The sequence below is a fragment of the Orbicella faveolata genome, unplaced genomic scaffold (genome assembly GCF_042242905.1).
Source record: "Orbicella faveolata isolate gen_17 unplaced genomic scaffold, um_ofav_v1 contig_47, whole genome shotgun sequence".
Lineage (NCBI taxonomy): Eukaryota > Metazoa > Cnidaria > Anthozoa > Scleractinia > Merulinidae > Orbicella > Orbicella faveolata.
The window spans coordinates 8,025,386-8,041,870 of NW_028301577.1; the positions used below are offsets into that span (position 1 = coordinate 8,025,386).

General features: G+C 39.9%; 3 protein-coding genes across 4 annotated transcripts; 2 read left to right on the forward strand and 1 right to left on the reverse strand.

The window, feature by feature from the left end:
* Positions 1-1,126: 1,126 nt before the first annotated feature.
* On the forward strand, positions 1,127-13,602 carry LOC110069230 (uncharacterized). The gene is made up of 6 exons (XM_089280327.1): positions 1,127-1,405; positions 1,583-1,753; positions 5,914-6,036; positions 11,136-11,228; positions 11,699-11,816; positions 12,592-13,602. The coding sequence occupies exons 1-6, from the start codon at positions 1,324-1,326 to the stop codon at positions 12,632-12,634; spliced, it is 630 nt and encodes a 209-aa protein (XP_089136453.1). The 5' UTR covers positions 1,127-1,323; the 3' UTR covers positions 12,635-13,602.
* Positions 6,782-10,358, forward strand: LOC110069228 (uncharacterized). Its single transcript, XM_020776721.2, has one exon. The coding sequence runs from the start codon at positions 7,698-7,700 to the stop codon at positions 9,543-9,545; it is 1,848 nt and encodes a 615-aa protein (XP_020632380.1). The 5' UTR covers positions 6,782-7,697; the 3' UTR covers positions 9,546-10,358.
* LOC110069231 (uncharacterized) lies at positions 11,322-16,467 on the reverse strand. 2 transcript variants are annotated; one of them, XR_016204339.1, is made up of 4 exons: positions 16,274-16,467; positions 15,480-15,530; positions 14,223-14,307; positions 11,322-11,869 (listed from the first exon to the last, which is right to left on the reverse strand). XR_016204339.1 is itself a non-coding variant. In XM_089280328.1 (3 exons), exons 1-2 carry the CDS (start codon positions 16,426-16,428, stop codon positions 15,485-15,487), a joined length of 201 nt encoding a protein of 66 aa, XP_089136454.1. In that variant the 5' UTR covers positions 16,429-16,467; the 3' UTR covers positions 11,322-11,869; positions 15,480-15,484. The 2 variants fall into 2 exon arrangements, 1 of the variants encoding a protein (XP_089136454.1); XM_089280328.1 differs by lacking the exon at positions 14,223-14,307.
* Positions 16,468-16,485: the final 18 nt, after the last annotated feature.

The following is a 16,485-nucleotide window of genomic DNA, read 5'->3' on the forward strand; positions in this document are numbered from 1 at the left end:
CGAGAAATCGAATTTCCACCGAAGGTTAAATTTTTCTGCAATTTTCGGCCCATTTCAAAAATTTTAAGATATTCCCACTGTTTTGCATCAGTGTAAAGCAAGAGACTTGTATCAAGTCATTTCCCAGACTACAAAATGGTTGTTCTACAGTGAGGCTCCGACCTCACGCAAAATGAGGACTGTTTAGTTTAGTCTATAGCACTCTAAAACTTTCCTGAACTGTCTGGCCGCGATTTCACCCCCCTATCATAACTGGTGCTACAATGAGCAAAAACAAGGTTTCAACTTGATGTTGTTTCCTTTGTTTAAAAACAACTCAGGTCTTGAGATCTGTCTTCCACAAAACTGAGGTCATTTGAGGATAGGATACCTTTGTGTCTCAATTTTTTCATCAGTGAGACTTAAAAGCGTGCAATACACGAGTGGAGCTTGAGTAAATATTTGTTTAAAAAAAATACAAGAGAGTGGCACGGTAGGTGAGAAAAGTGATTACGTCTTTGGCACATTGACAGACGCGTTCAGAGACGGAAATGCCGCTACTTAATGACCATTTAAAAGTCTCGCATAACAATGCTCTCTGAATTAACAGCTGCAAACTACTTCGTACGTCTTCGAGAAGACGATCCACCAATGTAAGCCGATCGTGTGAGCTTCGAGGAGCCCTCGGAATCCTCAGAGGTGACTCGCAAGGCAGAAAATGGGTTTCTGTGTAAGAAACTGGTGAAGAAAGGGCAAATACTTGCTACTGTACCTTGAAAATGGTTTCTATGAATTGTAAATATTAACTCATCGGGTGCGAGATTAAAGCTAGCTAATCTCTAAGACCTCTTAATTAGCTTCGTACGTAAATTGGCTTTTCATGCAGATAACTGTATTTGAGGTTCCATAATGAACTGTACTGTACCTCTGAAAATTATTCAGTCATTTCAACATGCATGTGTTTGCATTTGAAAGAAATAATTCTCGGGGGTAACCTCGTTTGAAACTGGACCAAAGGCAGTTAACATAGCCATAAAAGCTATCAGCATGTCGAACAACGAAAAAAAAAACGTTTTCACAAATCATCCACTCTCTATTGTTCTGAGCTATCAGTATCAGCTTAATTTTACGTAAGCACCGTCAAATAAATGTCACAACATTCCTTATCTCCGAAATCGAATGCTTGGGATCACAACTCCGAGATGTCGTGACGCACTTGACAACTTTGCATAAAAGGGAGGAACTTTGAGCGAAGCTTGCGACACAAGTCTAAACAATACGTAGAGAGCGAAAGGTACTATAAGTTGCGTAGACGAGAGAGTCAACAGTCATTCCGCAAAAGCTATGGTTTATCTAAAAGAATTCGTTTCGGTGTGTCTCTTAATAGCCTTCCTATTGACGTTTACAAGTGCGAGGAAGGAAAAAGGTAATATTGGTAACATTTTAATACACTACATGTATTCTACTGACCGAATGTGCATTTTCAATTCACTTCCCTTTGTGCCTAATACGTCCTGCCGTTAAATATATACCACCTCCTTTATTTTTGCGCAAGGAGTGCGAAGACCAGTGAAGAAAGAATCTATTTACTCTTTTTTTTCAGAGCTTGCAGCTCTTAACAAAAAAGTTGATAAAGTCCGACGCTTTTTGTTACTACACGCGTGGATGCAGTCAGAAAGAGAAACGTCCCGAAGGTCCAAACGAGCAACGAAGTCAAGAAGGAGGGCAAAGTTTCGTCTGCCATATTTTCCACTTTATCCAATAGACGTGCCAGGTACGTTTATTGATTTAAGCCCCTGATTAAACAAAAAACAGTCGTGTTAAGTACAAAGAATTACATGTATCTTATTTATTTATTTTTCTGCTAATATACGGTTTCAAGAGACTTCCTTACTCACGACCAGTTTACGTGCACGGTTTTAAACAAGGCATTATATTCACATGGCAATAATCTTGCGGGCTCATTTGTTCTTTAAAATATTTTTTTTTGGAATTTTTTTATGTTTCTTTTTAGTAGACGCAATATCTTAAACGACATTACAAACTGTGCCTTTGAACATGTTTGGGCCAGATCAAAGGAGATGCCGCCCAAGGTTTCTCGAGAGTTCTTAGATTAATCTCGTGCAGATCTATATATTCTGAGATTATTTACTCGGTTGTCCTTCCACAGTATCACGAACCGGGATAACGAAATCTTACTGTGAAAACAGATCTTTGATAAGAATAAGGCTATTTCTTGATATTTGTGAAGATGTATTTTGTCAGAGTTGCTTAGGGTAAGCCAGTGAATTTGATAAGTTAATTTTCAGTTCGCAAATGGTTCAACAGCTCTCTGAAATAGACAAAAGGAGGCAAATTATCTTATGAAAAGGTGTGATATTGGTTTTATCTTTTGGTGCTGTTGTCACACTGTGATAAATCCATTTAAAAACTATTCAGGTGATAAGTTTTGTTATGCATTTCTTGGAGACGTGCAGGATTTCAAATATTATGAAACACCCTTAGAAGCACTGGCAGGTCTTTCTCCATAAAACCCTGAACACTACTTTCATAGTTTATCTGGCCCGCTGTTAGTGGCGGGCAAATTAACCGTGTCGTACAGAACAATGCAATTTCGAATGAGTTTTCTCTCCACAGCAAGCGAAAACTTGAGAACAAGGCAAGATAAGAGCCGGCCATAAATCCTGCTAAACTCGTCATCAGCCTGTCGAAGTACTGAAGGAATGCTAAAACGAGTTTGTAAGCACGTGAATTAGACATTAATAGGAAACAGGCACTTGACTACTTTTCAACGTTTGGTAATTATACCTTTAGTGTAGAATTCGCCGTGACAAAACATAAGCGTGGCGTTCAGTGTCACACTGCATGTAGTGCCTCGAAGGAGCTAACGACACGCGTGTGGTTTACTTAGCTCACAGTAAGCAGTTATACCCCGCTACTCAGATTGTGTTCTCATTCCAAAGATTTTTTCACGTTCAGGCTCAATATAATATACCAACATTTGGAATATTGGAGAACACATAGATAAGTAAAATCTGATTAATAACATCCGGCATTGAGTTAAACCTTCCTTGAGGTTACAAGCGACCGGGGCAGGCGAAACACGCAAACGAAGACAGACAAAAACAAATTTGCTGTTTAGTTGCAAAGATTTGTTTCTTCAAGAAATCAAAGCCTTCAGAAAAAGCAACTTAAGTCTTTCTTTTTCGTCCTCACTTATTGAATCTTCAAGAGTAATCAATTTCTTTGATGGAATAAAATATGTCCTTCCTTTCACAGGGAAAATGACCCTGCTCTCGTTTCCTGTCATCTCATGTTTTTTTCACCGTTCATCGCTAGCCTGGGGTGTTTCAGTTGGCGCGAACAGTGATCATATTGCCGATCGATTTCAATTAGTTTTAACTCAATTAGTTTTAAAAAACAGGTCATGCTCTCTTAACACACACGACCACTAAGTAAAAGCAAGCACCGTCATGGAGGGCTGACGAAAAGTGCGAAAACAGCTCAAAATAACTCATTTCCTGTTCGAGAAAGATCAGCCTTGTCGAACGTTATCAGTGTAAAGTTAGCCGGGCCACCTGGTCGAGAACTCTCTGGGAAGGGGAGGGGGAGGCTACTTCCTTATACGGGCTTTATAAATATGAGAGGCGCCTTAGGGTATGGTTTCTGCGTGGTTTTGGTCTGAAAAATGGTGTGGATTTTGGCAATTTTGGTCTGAAGTAGAGTATGTTTTTCACACCTGGCTTGGCATTGGGTATTTTGTTTTTAGAGAATTAACTGTGTTTTCCGCGTGAAGTTGACAAATTTGTAGTTCTATCAAATGTTTACAGAAACGAAATGTACTAATTTTAGAAGTCTGAAATGGGGCATCGATTTTTCGCTCAGGTCTGAAATAGGCTAGGGAAAATCACAGAGTTTGGTCTGAAATAGGGTAAGGGTTTCAAGGTTCGGGCCGCTCACCTTCATCAATGACTTTGGGAAGTACCCTACACCCCCCCCCCTCCCCCGAGAACTCTCCTGTATCAATGACGGCAATAGGTTGTTAACGTGCAAATCAAATAAAAACCTCACTAGGTCGTTAATGAACCTTGCAGCGTAGTGTAATACGATTGTAATGCTAACTATATGTCATTGTCGTTAAAAATTCGATCAAAAAATTGTCCAATTTTTGCGAGTCCAAAATCCCGATTTGGATGGGGATGACATTGGAGGAGTATCATAAAAGAGGTTATGGATGGGCCGAGGTAACAACTGATTACTGAGAATTGGTCCAAATTTTAACTGCCATTTGAGAAATGAGGCGTTTTTTCTAATTAATAGCTTAGATCTGAGATCTGAAAAAAAAAATCACTGGAATCTGAGAAATGGCTGAAATTTTAACTGATAGTTGAGAAATGGGATGAAATTTAAGACCCCCACAAAATCCTGGGCAGGTAAATACAGCTAACTGAGTCTCTCGGCGTGCTTAATGCTCTATCATATTTGCTTTGGTTTTGCGCGTGACAGCGCCCCGTACTCACCGTGACACCTGTATTTGCTCTCGAAAACGCAAAATTTAATAAGCGGATTAATCTTATCTCTTATCTGTTTGGCCAAGAGACTGTCGATGATCATCGTCTTTTTGTTTGACCCAAGCTATATTCAATGAATATGCACCCTAATGTTTCCGTCCCAGTTAGCGATAAAGCTTAATAGCCTCGACTTCCATTTCATCAGAATTGCCTGAGGTTAGCGGCCCTTTTTGTTTCATTTTTTTTCCCGCGGCGTAACTTGGGATAAGGCTGCTATCGCTATCGCTCTCAATACGAGTTGCGTAAGAGCGACAGTGGGCGAGGGGGGCTTGAAGGCTTTTTGTTACGTAATCAGAGTTCGGTAGAGAACAGTTTTCTGGCGCGTACAATGGATACGTTATAACGAGATTCTCTACAGAGTTTTCGATTCTGAAATTTGGACCTTGCACTGTAACCAATCAGATATCAGAACGGCTACGTCAGTCTTTTCAGCCAATCCTCGTTTGTCTTTCGTCACTTTCAAATAAACATTATGATTGTAGCAGTTAAAACTGTCTCGCGAAATGTTGTCACACTGGAAAGCGTTAGCCTCTTCCAGGCGTTCAGCTAGTTGGGGCGCAGCGCGAAAAATGTCGCATGAGAAAATAGGGGAGAAGCGCGGCGCGGGAAACTCCTTCATTCCCGCCGCCGTTTGTTTTTTCGTGCGGCGCCCAAACTAACTAAACGCTTGAAAGACTAGAAACTGTACGCGACAAAGCCGATGGGCTTTCTTGGTGGTGGCAGTTCATCTTTGCTCGATTAAGCTTCACGATGTCTCCTTAACGCAATATTCTGAAAACTTGTTCATCCATATTGCTTGGTACCTGTCTTCTTTACTGTATGGTCGAGGCATTACAGCTTCCGCTCACTTTTAAAACTGGCGATTATATTCTGGGCTTTCTTTCAGTATTGTCCTGTTCCCTGTGTGTTGGAGACATATATAACATCGCAATACTTGACCATTCACGTTGTGTAGAAAATACACAATAAATCAAGCAAAACGGTAAGAAAAACCTCCAACTAATGAAAGCGCGTGAAAACCGCGCGTTAGCCTAGTAGCGTTTGGTCTTAGTTTCACTTTTGATCGGACGAGAAATTAAGCGACGTATTTGTTACATATTTAACAATTAGACTGCGAAAGTAAGGTATCAGTTCACTGGTGAGTGGCTGGGGAGAAAGCTCGGCCTAAACCAAACATGATGAAAGTCGATTGGAAGTAATTATTTCAGTATAACCCAATAACGGATTTTAAAAAATAAATGATAAATGTTATCTTATGTAGTTAATGGTTTTCTCTAATACTTTTTGGCCATAATCCTAGTTTCCTAGAAGTCAGCCATTTTGATATGCTACTGTAATTTTCATGCTTTGTTTTATATCATAGTGTGCAAGGATGCGGAGCGCGAATCAAAGAGCGGCATGTGCAAATCATGGGCAAAGTCTGGTTACTGCGAAAAAGTCAAGTACGTGATGTCGAGGTACTGCCCCAAGGAATGCAAATATTGCAGTAAGTCATTGCTTTCTCTTCTGCAGCTTTTGTAATAGTCGGAATAAATCCGCCCCCTCTCCTCAAAAGAATCGTGGACAAGGACCCTCTCCCCGGTTTTTTTTTTCCGCGGAAAGGGGATAATGTAGGCAGGCTTCTTCTGTTGCTTGTTTCAGTCTCGCTCAGAGTGTTGGGTTCGTCTACCTTTAGCCTCTGTTACAGCCACATTTCCTGAAAGAAAAGAAATGGGAGAGAGAGCTCTCTGAATTTTTTCTTCCGGGGACAGCCTGTGAACGACCCTGTGAACAGGCTCCGGCTGGAGGTGTCTGACCGCGGCTGGAAGGGCCGAGAAGGCCTGGGTGAGAGTGAAGTGATAGAGGGGGACTTGGGTGGGGGTTGTGGCGTCCCCCCTCGTCTCTTTCCTCTCCTCTCTCTTTTATTCTCTTTCTTCCCGTTTTCTCTTCGCCCCATCCTCGACTAGAGAGCATGTTCACAGCTAGGCTATTCGGGGACTGAGGGGACTGACACAGACTAATTTCAAGGACCTACATTCAATCGATTTTAGAACTCGTTCAGCTGAAAAATCTGTGTTGATTACGCCGCTATGGGAATTATTTAAGCAATAGACCACAGGTTTTCACGGTTTATAGGCTGATAAACCACGCGGGATGTTGGAGGAACACTCCGAAGAATTCTTCGAGTGTTCTTCCAACATCCCAAGTGGTTTATTAGCCTATAAACAATAGGAACTTGTGGTCTATTGGTTTTATATAATAATTCAGAAGACACGCGAAATTTCCCTGAATTTACAGGCACAATAAACCATAGCTGATTGACTAATCAGGGCGCGCGCGCATTCATTTAATTATCATATAAAGCTAATTATCTTGCGGTACTGTACAAGTTTAGCTGAGTTTTACAAGCGTTAATATTTAATAATCCGAGAATCTTGTGCAAACGCTGTGCATTACATTTTTATGAGAAATTTTATCAAGTTCGTTCAGAGGTTCGGGATATGAATATCACATCAACTGAACCATTTCTTATCTTCGAGATATGTTTTACCATTCGTTTTCGATTAAACTGAGCAGTGAGTATAGGGAAAAATGGTATCATGTCTGATTTCAGTTATATTTCGTGTTTCGTGTTAATTCGATCGCGTTTTGATTCTTTATTGCATAATTACTGATCTTTACATTTTCTAGCGTGACGGATGTTGCTGCCCGCAAAAACACTCGTTGAAGCATAATTAGGCATATGGTCCGTTTTGGGTCAGTTTAATTTCTTATGCCTGTCTAGAGGTCAGTCGTTTGCAATTTTAAACCTTTTTTCCTTGTCAGTATTCTGTATAGTCTAGCTTGTTTGGCAGTTTCGTATTGGGCTGTATTGAAAAAACCCGACTGAGCTGTTGTCAGTTTATATTATCGAACATTTCGACAAAATGGCTCCGGGGTGTTGTGGCTTTGATATCTTACATTTTTCAATGGCAAAAACGTAATACTGTTTTAATGTATTCCAAGAAACAAAGGAAGTTTTGACTAATTGTACCGCAGTTCTGCGAACGTGACAAATTCGTGAATACTACGCAAGATCACTGAGTAACGAAAGCGAAAGTGCTTAGTCAGCTTTAGTTTAGGGGAAAATTAGCTGAAATTGAGAGGGTTGAATCTTAATTCATCGTCATGGCTGAGATAGCGGATCATTTCGAGAGAAAAGCAAGGTTTGAGAACCAAAGCGAAGCAGAACTCATCCGAGAGAAACTCGAACGATTGGTGAACAACATTCTGTCACTGGTGGAAAAGCGAGACAAGAGATTTCAGAGCACTCTGATCAAAAGCGGAAGCGTCTACGAAGGAGTGAAAGTTGGCAAACCAGATGAATTCGACTTCATGATCAGACTTAACTCGCTCACGGACAAGGCTTCATTTCATCCCTGCCACAAAGGTGAAGGCTACGTGAAGCTCCACCTGGATGAGCACGAGTGGAAAGAATTCAAAGATGAGGAAGGCTTCTTCAACCCAAATCTTCTCTGCCGCCATTTTAAGAAGCTCGTCAACGAATCGTTAAGCGATGCCGAAGTACCCGACGGACTCCGAATCCAGCGAGCCAGTCGCGAATTGCTCGATGGTTCCTGGGGGCCTGTGTTTTCAGACCTGCTAGGAAACAGAAGTGGCCAAGAAAATTCATCTGGTGTGATGTACTCGGAAACGCACGGCCCGGCTACCACACTTTACATTAATTGGGAAGGCGGGGAGAGTTATCGAGGTTTGAATATAAGCGTTGACTTGACGCTAAGTTTGGAGTACCCTTCATCAAAACTTCCGGTTCAGCTGGCTAAGCTTCCACTTAAAGTAGACGTGATTCTCCAGAAGAGTGGATTTCACGTAGTTCCAGCTGGTTTTGACGTCTGGCGAATCTCATTTTCCATGGTCGAAAAAGAAGTTTTGCACTCCTCTCCTGAAGGTTTCAAAGCATGCTACCGAATTCTGAAAATCGTCAGAGATGACGTCTCGGAGAGCCTGGAACTGGACGCATCCTTAGTTCCATCGTACATGTTTAAGACCGTCCTTGTGTCACAGTTGTTTATAACACCGGGACATCTCTGGGAGAAGGATCTTTGGTCCCAAAGGATAATTCAAACCCTAGATCTCGTTTTACAAGGCGTGAGGCGAGAAGAAATTCAAGGTCTCTTCATACCAAGGTACAATCTACTTTCCGCGAGGGATCGCGAACATAAGCTACGCCAGTTTGTGGTGGAAGAGATGCTGAATCAGATGAAGGGTTTGGAAATGGCGCACACTCTAGAGGACGCTAGAGAAACAAAACGACAGATCAGGGTTTTAGAAATAATTGATTTGTTGGAATACGTGTTCTCAAGCATTCTTAGTGGAAAAGATCCGACTGCTCTGTGGAATAAGATGTTTGTCAACGTAGGCAACGTTCCTGGCTCGCGCAAGTTTGGCTGGTTCTGGAACCAAGTCACTGACCTCAATACTACAGAACTTGATGAAGACGCGTACAAGAGATTGATGGAAATGTGGAGCTTGGTGGAGGATTTCTTCAAGCAGTTACTGGCCACGTTGGAAGGGGAGCTAAACTTATTGGCCCAGAGGTTCTACATCAGAACTTGCGAGAAGACAAAGAAATACGAGCTTGAACACAGAGGCTTGTCGGAGCGTAAAGTCGAGCAGGTTCCCATTCGTCAACTTGCCTCTGAGATGTTCGAAGATATTGCAGAATGTTACATCAAAGAAGAGAATTCATCGTGGGCAAATCTTCACAAAGCAATTCCTCCAGAGTTCACCCCAACAGGTTTCTTTCGCGACGTTGCGGACGTGACAGAGAGGGATGGAAGTGTTAGTGGCCTCTCACTCTTCAACCAACGCCTCAAAGATTATCTCTTGTTGGTCCCCGAAAATTGCATCATGACCCTTACTGTTGGTTATGTTCGAAAAATTTTTTTGCATGCTAAGGACATACTAACACGGAAACTTGATTACATTACTATACCAGAGTTAGATTTGGATTGAGCCTTGGGAGACCGTGGGACCATTTTGCTGCCTAGTTTCCAGGCCATCATCAGGCGGTGAACTTTGTGTGTGCAACAGTCCCACAACTTCCTGGGAACGAGTTTGGCGAATTTTGTTTTTACACTTTAACTGTTAGGTTTCAATTTAACCCAGAACATCTATAAAGAAATTTCGAAGGGAATCATTTGTTCCTGAAAACTGGAGAGTAAAACATAAAATTGTCAGTAAAGTCTTTCAGAGAAGAGTGAGAACATATCAGTGAAATTCGGGCTTCATTTTTTTTTTGTATTTCTTAATCGTTTGAAGATAGTGTAACAACGGACTTGTAGTAAATGTAATTTAAGTTAAAGGACTGAAAAAAATATATGTAACCTCCTTTTTCCTCCTGCTCAAGAGACCGGAACAGCTTAGAAAACAGTTGCCAGGGAACGAGTACAAGTCGATAGAGACATCCCGCTGTTTTCCTCCCTTCAGTTGCTCAGCAAAAGAAGTATCCTAAAAAAATTAACTAGTCATTATTACAATATCCACATTTATCCTAGCAAGACTGCTAGCGCTGGTTGATATAGTTGGATATTTATGAGAATTCCAAACTCTTCAAACGCCTCAAGAACATATTTACTGTCTTGAAATGCTTGTACTCTATCCGAAAGCAAAGATAAGGAGGGGAAGAAATTCGGTGTAAAAACAGGATAAAATATCGTAGATTACCAGATTAAGAGTCGCACTCCAGTGGCACTCGTTGTCATGGATGCTTCAAGCGCGTTTAAAGAATTTTGTACGGTAACAATTATTAAACACTGTTAAAACCTGTGGGATGTTTGTAATTATTTCGCGCCCCCTCGCGTTATTTTGCACGCTGCAAGGTGGACGTCAGGTCGAGTTTGATAGTAAGGACAGAATATTGAGCCTCTTGAACTGTGCTACAGAAATGCGTCAGTCTACACTACACATAAGTGCGCATCCTTGTGTTCTTTAAAGAGCGGAAGTACAACATGTTCAGTTTCAGGGAGATGTCAGAGTTCAATTTCAAGGACTATTAAGCGTCAAAAACTTTCACGGCTTCGAATTTTGGTTTCAATGATCAATCTGCTTTTCTGATTTACTTAACCAAACTATATAAAAGTGGACGCCGCATGGCACTGCGCTTTTTCTATGCACACTAATGTGTTCTTCCTGAGGGGAAGAGGGTATGAGTAGGCTGCCCTCGACCGGATGTACCAATGCTACAGGACAGTAAAACTATTCAAAAATTACAAGGGATTGGAAAAACCTACATTTATACGATTATCTGTCTGTCTGCCTGCTGATTTGGTGGGGTTGTTGTTGTTCACGAAGCAGAATGTCCCAAATAAACATTAACATTCACTCCAAGTGCTTTTTATATATATCAATTTATGTAATACTCGGATGAAATCCAAAGAATCAGAATCGTCGGGAGGTTGGCAGGCAAAGATACTAGGGTGTTAAAAATGCAAACTCGACCTCGAGGTAGAGAATATATTGGTAATATTATGCCTCCATCTATCCTTCGAAATGGTCCCAGCGACGGCTGAGTTCGCTAGTTAAAACGATCTTTTTCATCTGCAGAGCAGTTCAGCCCTCCTGGATGCCAATCGGGGAAGTACGGGTGTTGCTGGAACAATCTCGAAGCCAGGGGGCCAAATGGACGCGGATGTCCAGGTAAGTGAGCAGCAACAAGCACTGGGAGATTATGACGCGCTTTCCTCTAAAAAACGTTTATCAACTTCTCGATTCTCCTAAGAAGAACTGAGCTTAGAATCGTCACACATTATTTATTACAATGATCCTACTGTACTGTCCACCATAACTTTATCATTAGTGTTGCGTGACAACTTTAGTCTGCAATCTCTTTTTATCAGTCACGTAGTATTTCTTCCCAGTCCGTAACAGGTGATAAGGACGGTTCAAATGTGGAAGTAACGAAACACTTTCCCAGTCCGTGACAGGGCAGAAGAACGGCTATATAGTTAGAAGTGACGCAGCTTTTCTCATAAGGACAGCGGCAAGGGTGAAAACAACGCAATAGTTACTTCTTACCAACTGTTGCGTGATGCTTCACAGCGAACATCTTCGTATTATTTGGTCACGCAAGGTCCTCTCCACTCACGATTATTTTATGTCAATTGTAGTTTGTAGGGATTCTTATGGCCGGCTATGCAGACTGTTTGAGTACTACTGCCCCAAACCTGGAAAATATGGACAGTTTGTTCGATATCACTGCTTCAAAACATGTGGATGGTGTGACAAGTAGGTCCATTTCTAACAATATTCCTAGTCAATTCCTTTTCCTGCTTGCCTTCCTGCAAGAAAGAGAAAGACGAAAACTAAGACAAATATAGAAAATGTCAGCTGTAATGCAGTGGTATAGAAAAGCCCACATATGTTCAACTCAAAACTAGTCAAACATGCATGCCATATAATGAAGAAATCAACCCATCAAGCTTCCACCCTGTTCTGTTTATGGTAAATCACTACATCTATCTACATCAGGGTTGCCACACACTGGAACAAAAAAAAAATCCCCGACTTTTCACTGACTGTAGAGCAACTTCCAGTGACCCTGCAGGATGACTATTCTGGCCATGAATCAACAAAAATAAGGATGGCTCAGATAATTTTTAAAAGAAAATTGCCTTGTATATACAAAAACATCTAATAAAATAATTTGCAGCAACCAAAATCAAACAAATCAAACAAAGCATTGACCAACCTACAATCAGGCTTTTTTTTTTGGCAAATGGGGAAGGGAAGAATTTGTTCCCCTTCCTCTGTTTGCAAAAAAAAGAATGCCTGATTGTAGGTTAAGCACTGACAAACGTTACAGTCAAGAAGCTACTTTCAAGAAATGGAGAAGGATTCCTTGGCAGTGATTCTATTTTGGCCACTCAATATTTTTCTAAGCAAAAAGAGAAAGTATAGGAAAACTATGCTGGAGAGACTGAAGATGGTTTAAAGAAGACAAAGCTTGTATTCTGGAAACAAACTTATTGAGAAGTTGAAGATTTGCTATTTCTTTTTTCAGGTTTGCTCAGCTCAGAAATAAACAGGCATCAGATGCTCTATAGTTACTCCATCTATTTATGGGGAGTTTCTTGATGTCAAATCCTTCAGAAAAGCTCAGAAGAACAAGACATATCTCCTGAACAAGGATTACCAGTCACTGTTTGGTGAGGACATCTTAGCCATGCATAACTGACAAGATGTCTGTATGCAATTTGACACTTTAATGATCATATGGGGATAGTTTTCAAGATAGTTTATTGTCTAGTTTCTGGGTCTCTTGAATTTGCTGTGGTCAATCCATTTACAATAGGTGATGTTGTGTGTGATGATACTGAAATGGACTTGAAGTAAAGGTCTGGAATAAAGCCATACTGACATTTGGTAGCAATGGTAGTTTACAAATTAGATGAAGAAGGGGACTTAAACATAATATTTTTGGTAATGATAGATCATAAGATCATAATGATAGATCGTTTTATATATGAAATAAAAAAAGGAAGGAAATATACAACTCCATAGAAAAGAAATTTATCCACTCAGCCAACAAAAATGCAGTGTCAGTATTGTTATCAAGAAGAGGCTCAATTTCATTACCATATTTACTCTGTAAGCTTCATTGCGTCTTTAAAAGATTTACTCAAAACTCCTTTATACAAGAAATGTGACGAGAAATGATTTTTTAGTAATTTTAACAAGTTTTGTACGTCTAAGGTTGAAATGACCCAGCTTTTACATTTATTTTGGATATTCTCCCCAAAAACATTGTTTTGTTGAAAGACAACTTTAAAAAAAGACACCAAGAGAGAGAACTTTGCGTGCTCTTTCAGTCTTTTTGCTATTCAATACCTGTTGTCTGTGTACAGCATACTTAAAATAATATTATTATAATGTAGAAGAGTCCAGCCACGATATGCAAGGACTATCTAAATTTTCTTTTCCTTATTTATCTCTAACCTTCATATTTGATAGACAGTATATTTAAAGAAAATACAACTCATATATATTCAGAATAAATTACATTTTATCTACAGTTGTTGTTGTATGTCCCTTTACTGGAATTTTGATGTTGTGGTTCCAAAGCAATGTAACATAATAACCCATTTCTGAGTTGAGCTAAGCCTCTCTACCAACATGAGGCCTGGTGCACAACCCTTCATGAAAATGAAAATGAGTTTAATTTGTATGTGAATGAAATGAGTCTCATTTTCATATCAAAGGATGGGTACCAAGACTCGCTTTGAGAAAGAGGCTTAAGGTAATTCAGAAATGGCCTAAGAAAGAAACTAATATGTTACTACAAAGCTTGGAAACCATCTGAGGTTATGTAAACATAGTTATGATATCACAAAATTTCCTTTTTTGCATCCATGGCACAGTCAAAGAGATTAAAAATCACTGTTTTTCTTTTACAGAGGCTAATACAGTTTTTGTAAAACTCAAGAGGCCTTTTGTAACCATCACTTGCTAGTCAAGCTTTCATAAATGTTTGAACTCTCTAAAATGTAGTCTTGAATATTATGGAACTTCACAGGTTTTTCTACAGTTCTCAATATCAAATTGGTTATTTTTGTTGGAATCAAATAAATATTGAATTTTCAGAAAGTCATAAGTTAAGCAAGAAAGATGTTGACAATGTTTGTGTGGCCTTACCGTTTGTCCGCAATTTGTTCTATTTGTTTTCCAGCTACAAGTATTCCTGTTAGCGAGAGCCTTCTTTGATTAACCTGTTAGAATTCTGAAAAGCAAGTGGTATCAAGGGGAATAGGTACTCGTAATCTGCACAGTTTGCTTTTCATGGTTGCTAAACGAAGCAAAAGCTAAGCTTGTTCATCTGTATTCATTAAACCGTTCATATTGCTGGCTTGTAGATCTAGCTTGAGGGCAGTAAAATGGGGATTATGATCCCTTTTCATGCACAAATTTCAATAATGTCTCACATATACTTTGTGCTGCTATTAACAAATAAATTTTTTTTTTAAGAAATTCATGAATCACGTAATAAGTCTTTCAGTAGCTTTTAACATATCTCACACTAATTTTTGCCCTTATAACATGACATGCATAAACCCTTTGCCACCCTTAAGTATGTTTGTTGCTTTGCTCATGTTCATGCCCAATAATTTCCAGGTTACCACTGTTATGTAAATCTTTCTATGATTTGCAATATGGAAGGTTCATGGAATGATTCAACCACCAAGGGACAAAAATTATGATTCCTCTAAGTATGCTTTCCCCATAAATTACATGTTAGATTTCCACACCAACACCAATAAATTTATTTGTCCCAACAACGTTGGAGAGCAGGAAAGTGATAATTTTTAAAAGAAACCTCCAACCACTACACTCTAATGGCTGTGATTACCAGGTATGAGTAGACAATAGCTCAGTTAATTAGTTAGATTAATAAGCATATTTTGCATTCAAGTACAGTTCAAATAATATTGATAAAAATATAATAACATTTAGCAGCAGGGGTATTTTGCAGGACTTGAATGTTGAATGCAGAATGCTGAATGTCAAATGCACTGTTTGCTTCTGGTTAGTTTCACTCATGTTTGTTTTTACTTTTTTTGTTGGAAAGGACTAAATACAATACAATATAATGCTCAGGGTTCTATAAGGAATTCCAATGGGTCAATTACCACTGTTCCCACCAAATCATTGTAAATTTTCTATCTACTTGTCTGGTCAGGTAGCTGATCTTGTAGTTTTTGACCTGAGACCCCTCATTTGTCTCGAACAATGAATGCTGTCCTTCCCAACAAACACAAGGTAGCCACAAGCAAACATGAGTTAAACTTAACGCTTAAGGTAATATTAAGCAGTGCATTCGGCATTCTGCGTAATTCGGTTTTCTGCAAAATACCCCAGCTAAATATTTAGTAGGGGTAGGGTTTGAAGTGTTACCTTTTTTAATCACAACCACAGGGAGCTGTTTCTTGTTTTTCTTGCAATTTCCTAAAAATTAAAGCGGCCAAGTTATAATTATCTGGAAAAATTGAGACTCGGGGGTGAACCATTTGACTTTTGAGGTGGTGATGGTGATGGTGGGTCATTTGGTATGGCTATGAATTTTCTTTAGTGGATCTCTGGCTCAGGCCGCCAAGCGGAGCACCAAAACTTAGCAGAACCACATAAATGCATGGAGATATGAAACCATGCAACTCATTTTTCATTGTCAACATGGCTAGCGGCATGGATCACAGACACGTATGACGACAACATTGTGCAATATGACAGCCATACTCTAGCTAATAGGTCGACTGAGGTGTGCAGCCTTAGTTTACCTAGTATCCTAACTTTGATATTGAACATCCATGTTATGGTAAATTGACAATAGCTCTCCTCTCCTCGTGTCAATTACAATAACTGTAGAAATTCTCGCGCTTATTGTCTAATTTTCGTTGTCAAAAGCAGAGAGGCATATGAATTTTTGATGCAGTGAGTGAGAGTGCACAATTTGACAATTTGTTATTGAAAAAACAACAACAAACAGACGGCAGTTTTTCACGCCTCTGTCTTGTTATTGACAATGAATGTCCTCATAACATTGCCAAAGTAGTCTCCGGATCCACTCAGCTAACGCCTTGTGGATCGAGAGCTACTTTGACAATGTTATGACGAAATTCATCATTGATACATGTGACCTTTCATATATAAACATGTCATAACAGAAACAGGTTTTGCATGTAAATATTTACCTCTTATTTTCAGCACAGGAACGCTGGAAATCTTCCCATTCCTTCATACATTTGGATCTGTCACCATTATTTTTATCTAGGCATTCCTTTAGGGCTTTATGATCGCACGATGGCGTTACATTCTTGTATAAAGCCTGTGAGCCTGCATCCGCCATGTTGAATATTACCCAGAGAGCACCGCGCCACCGGTTGGCTGCTCATGCGCATTGTAG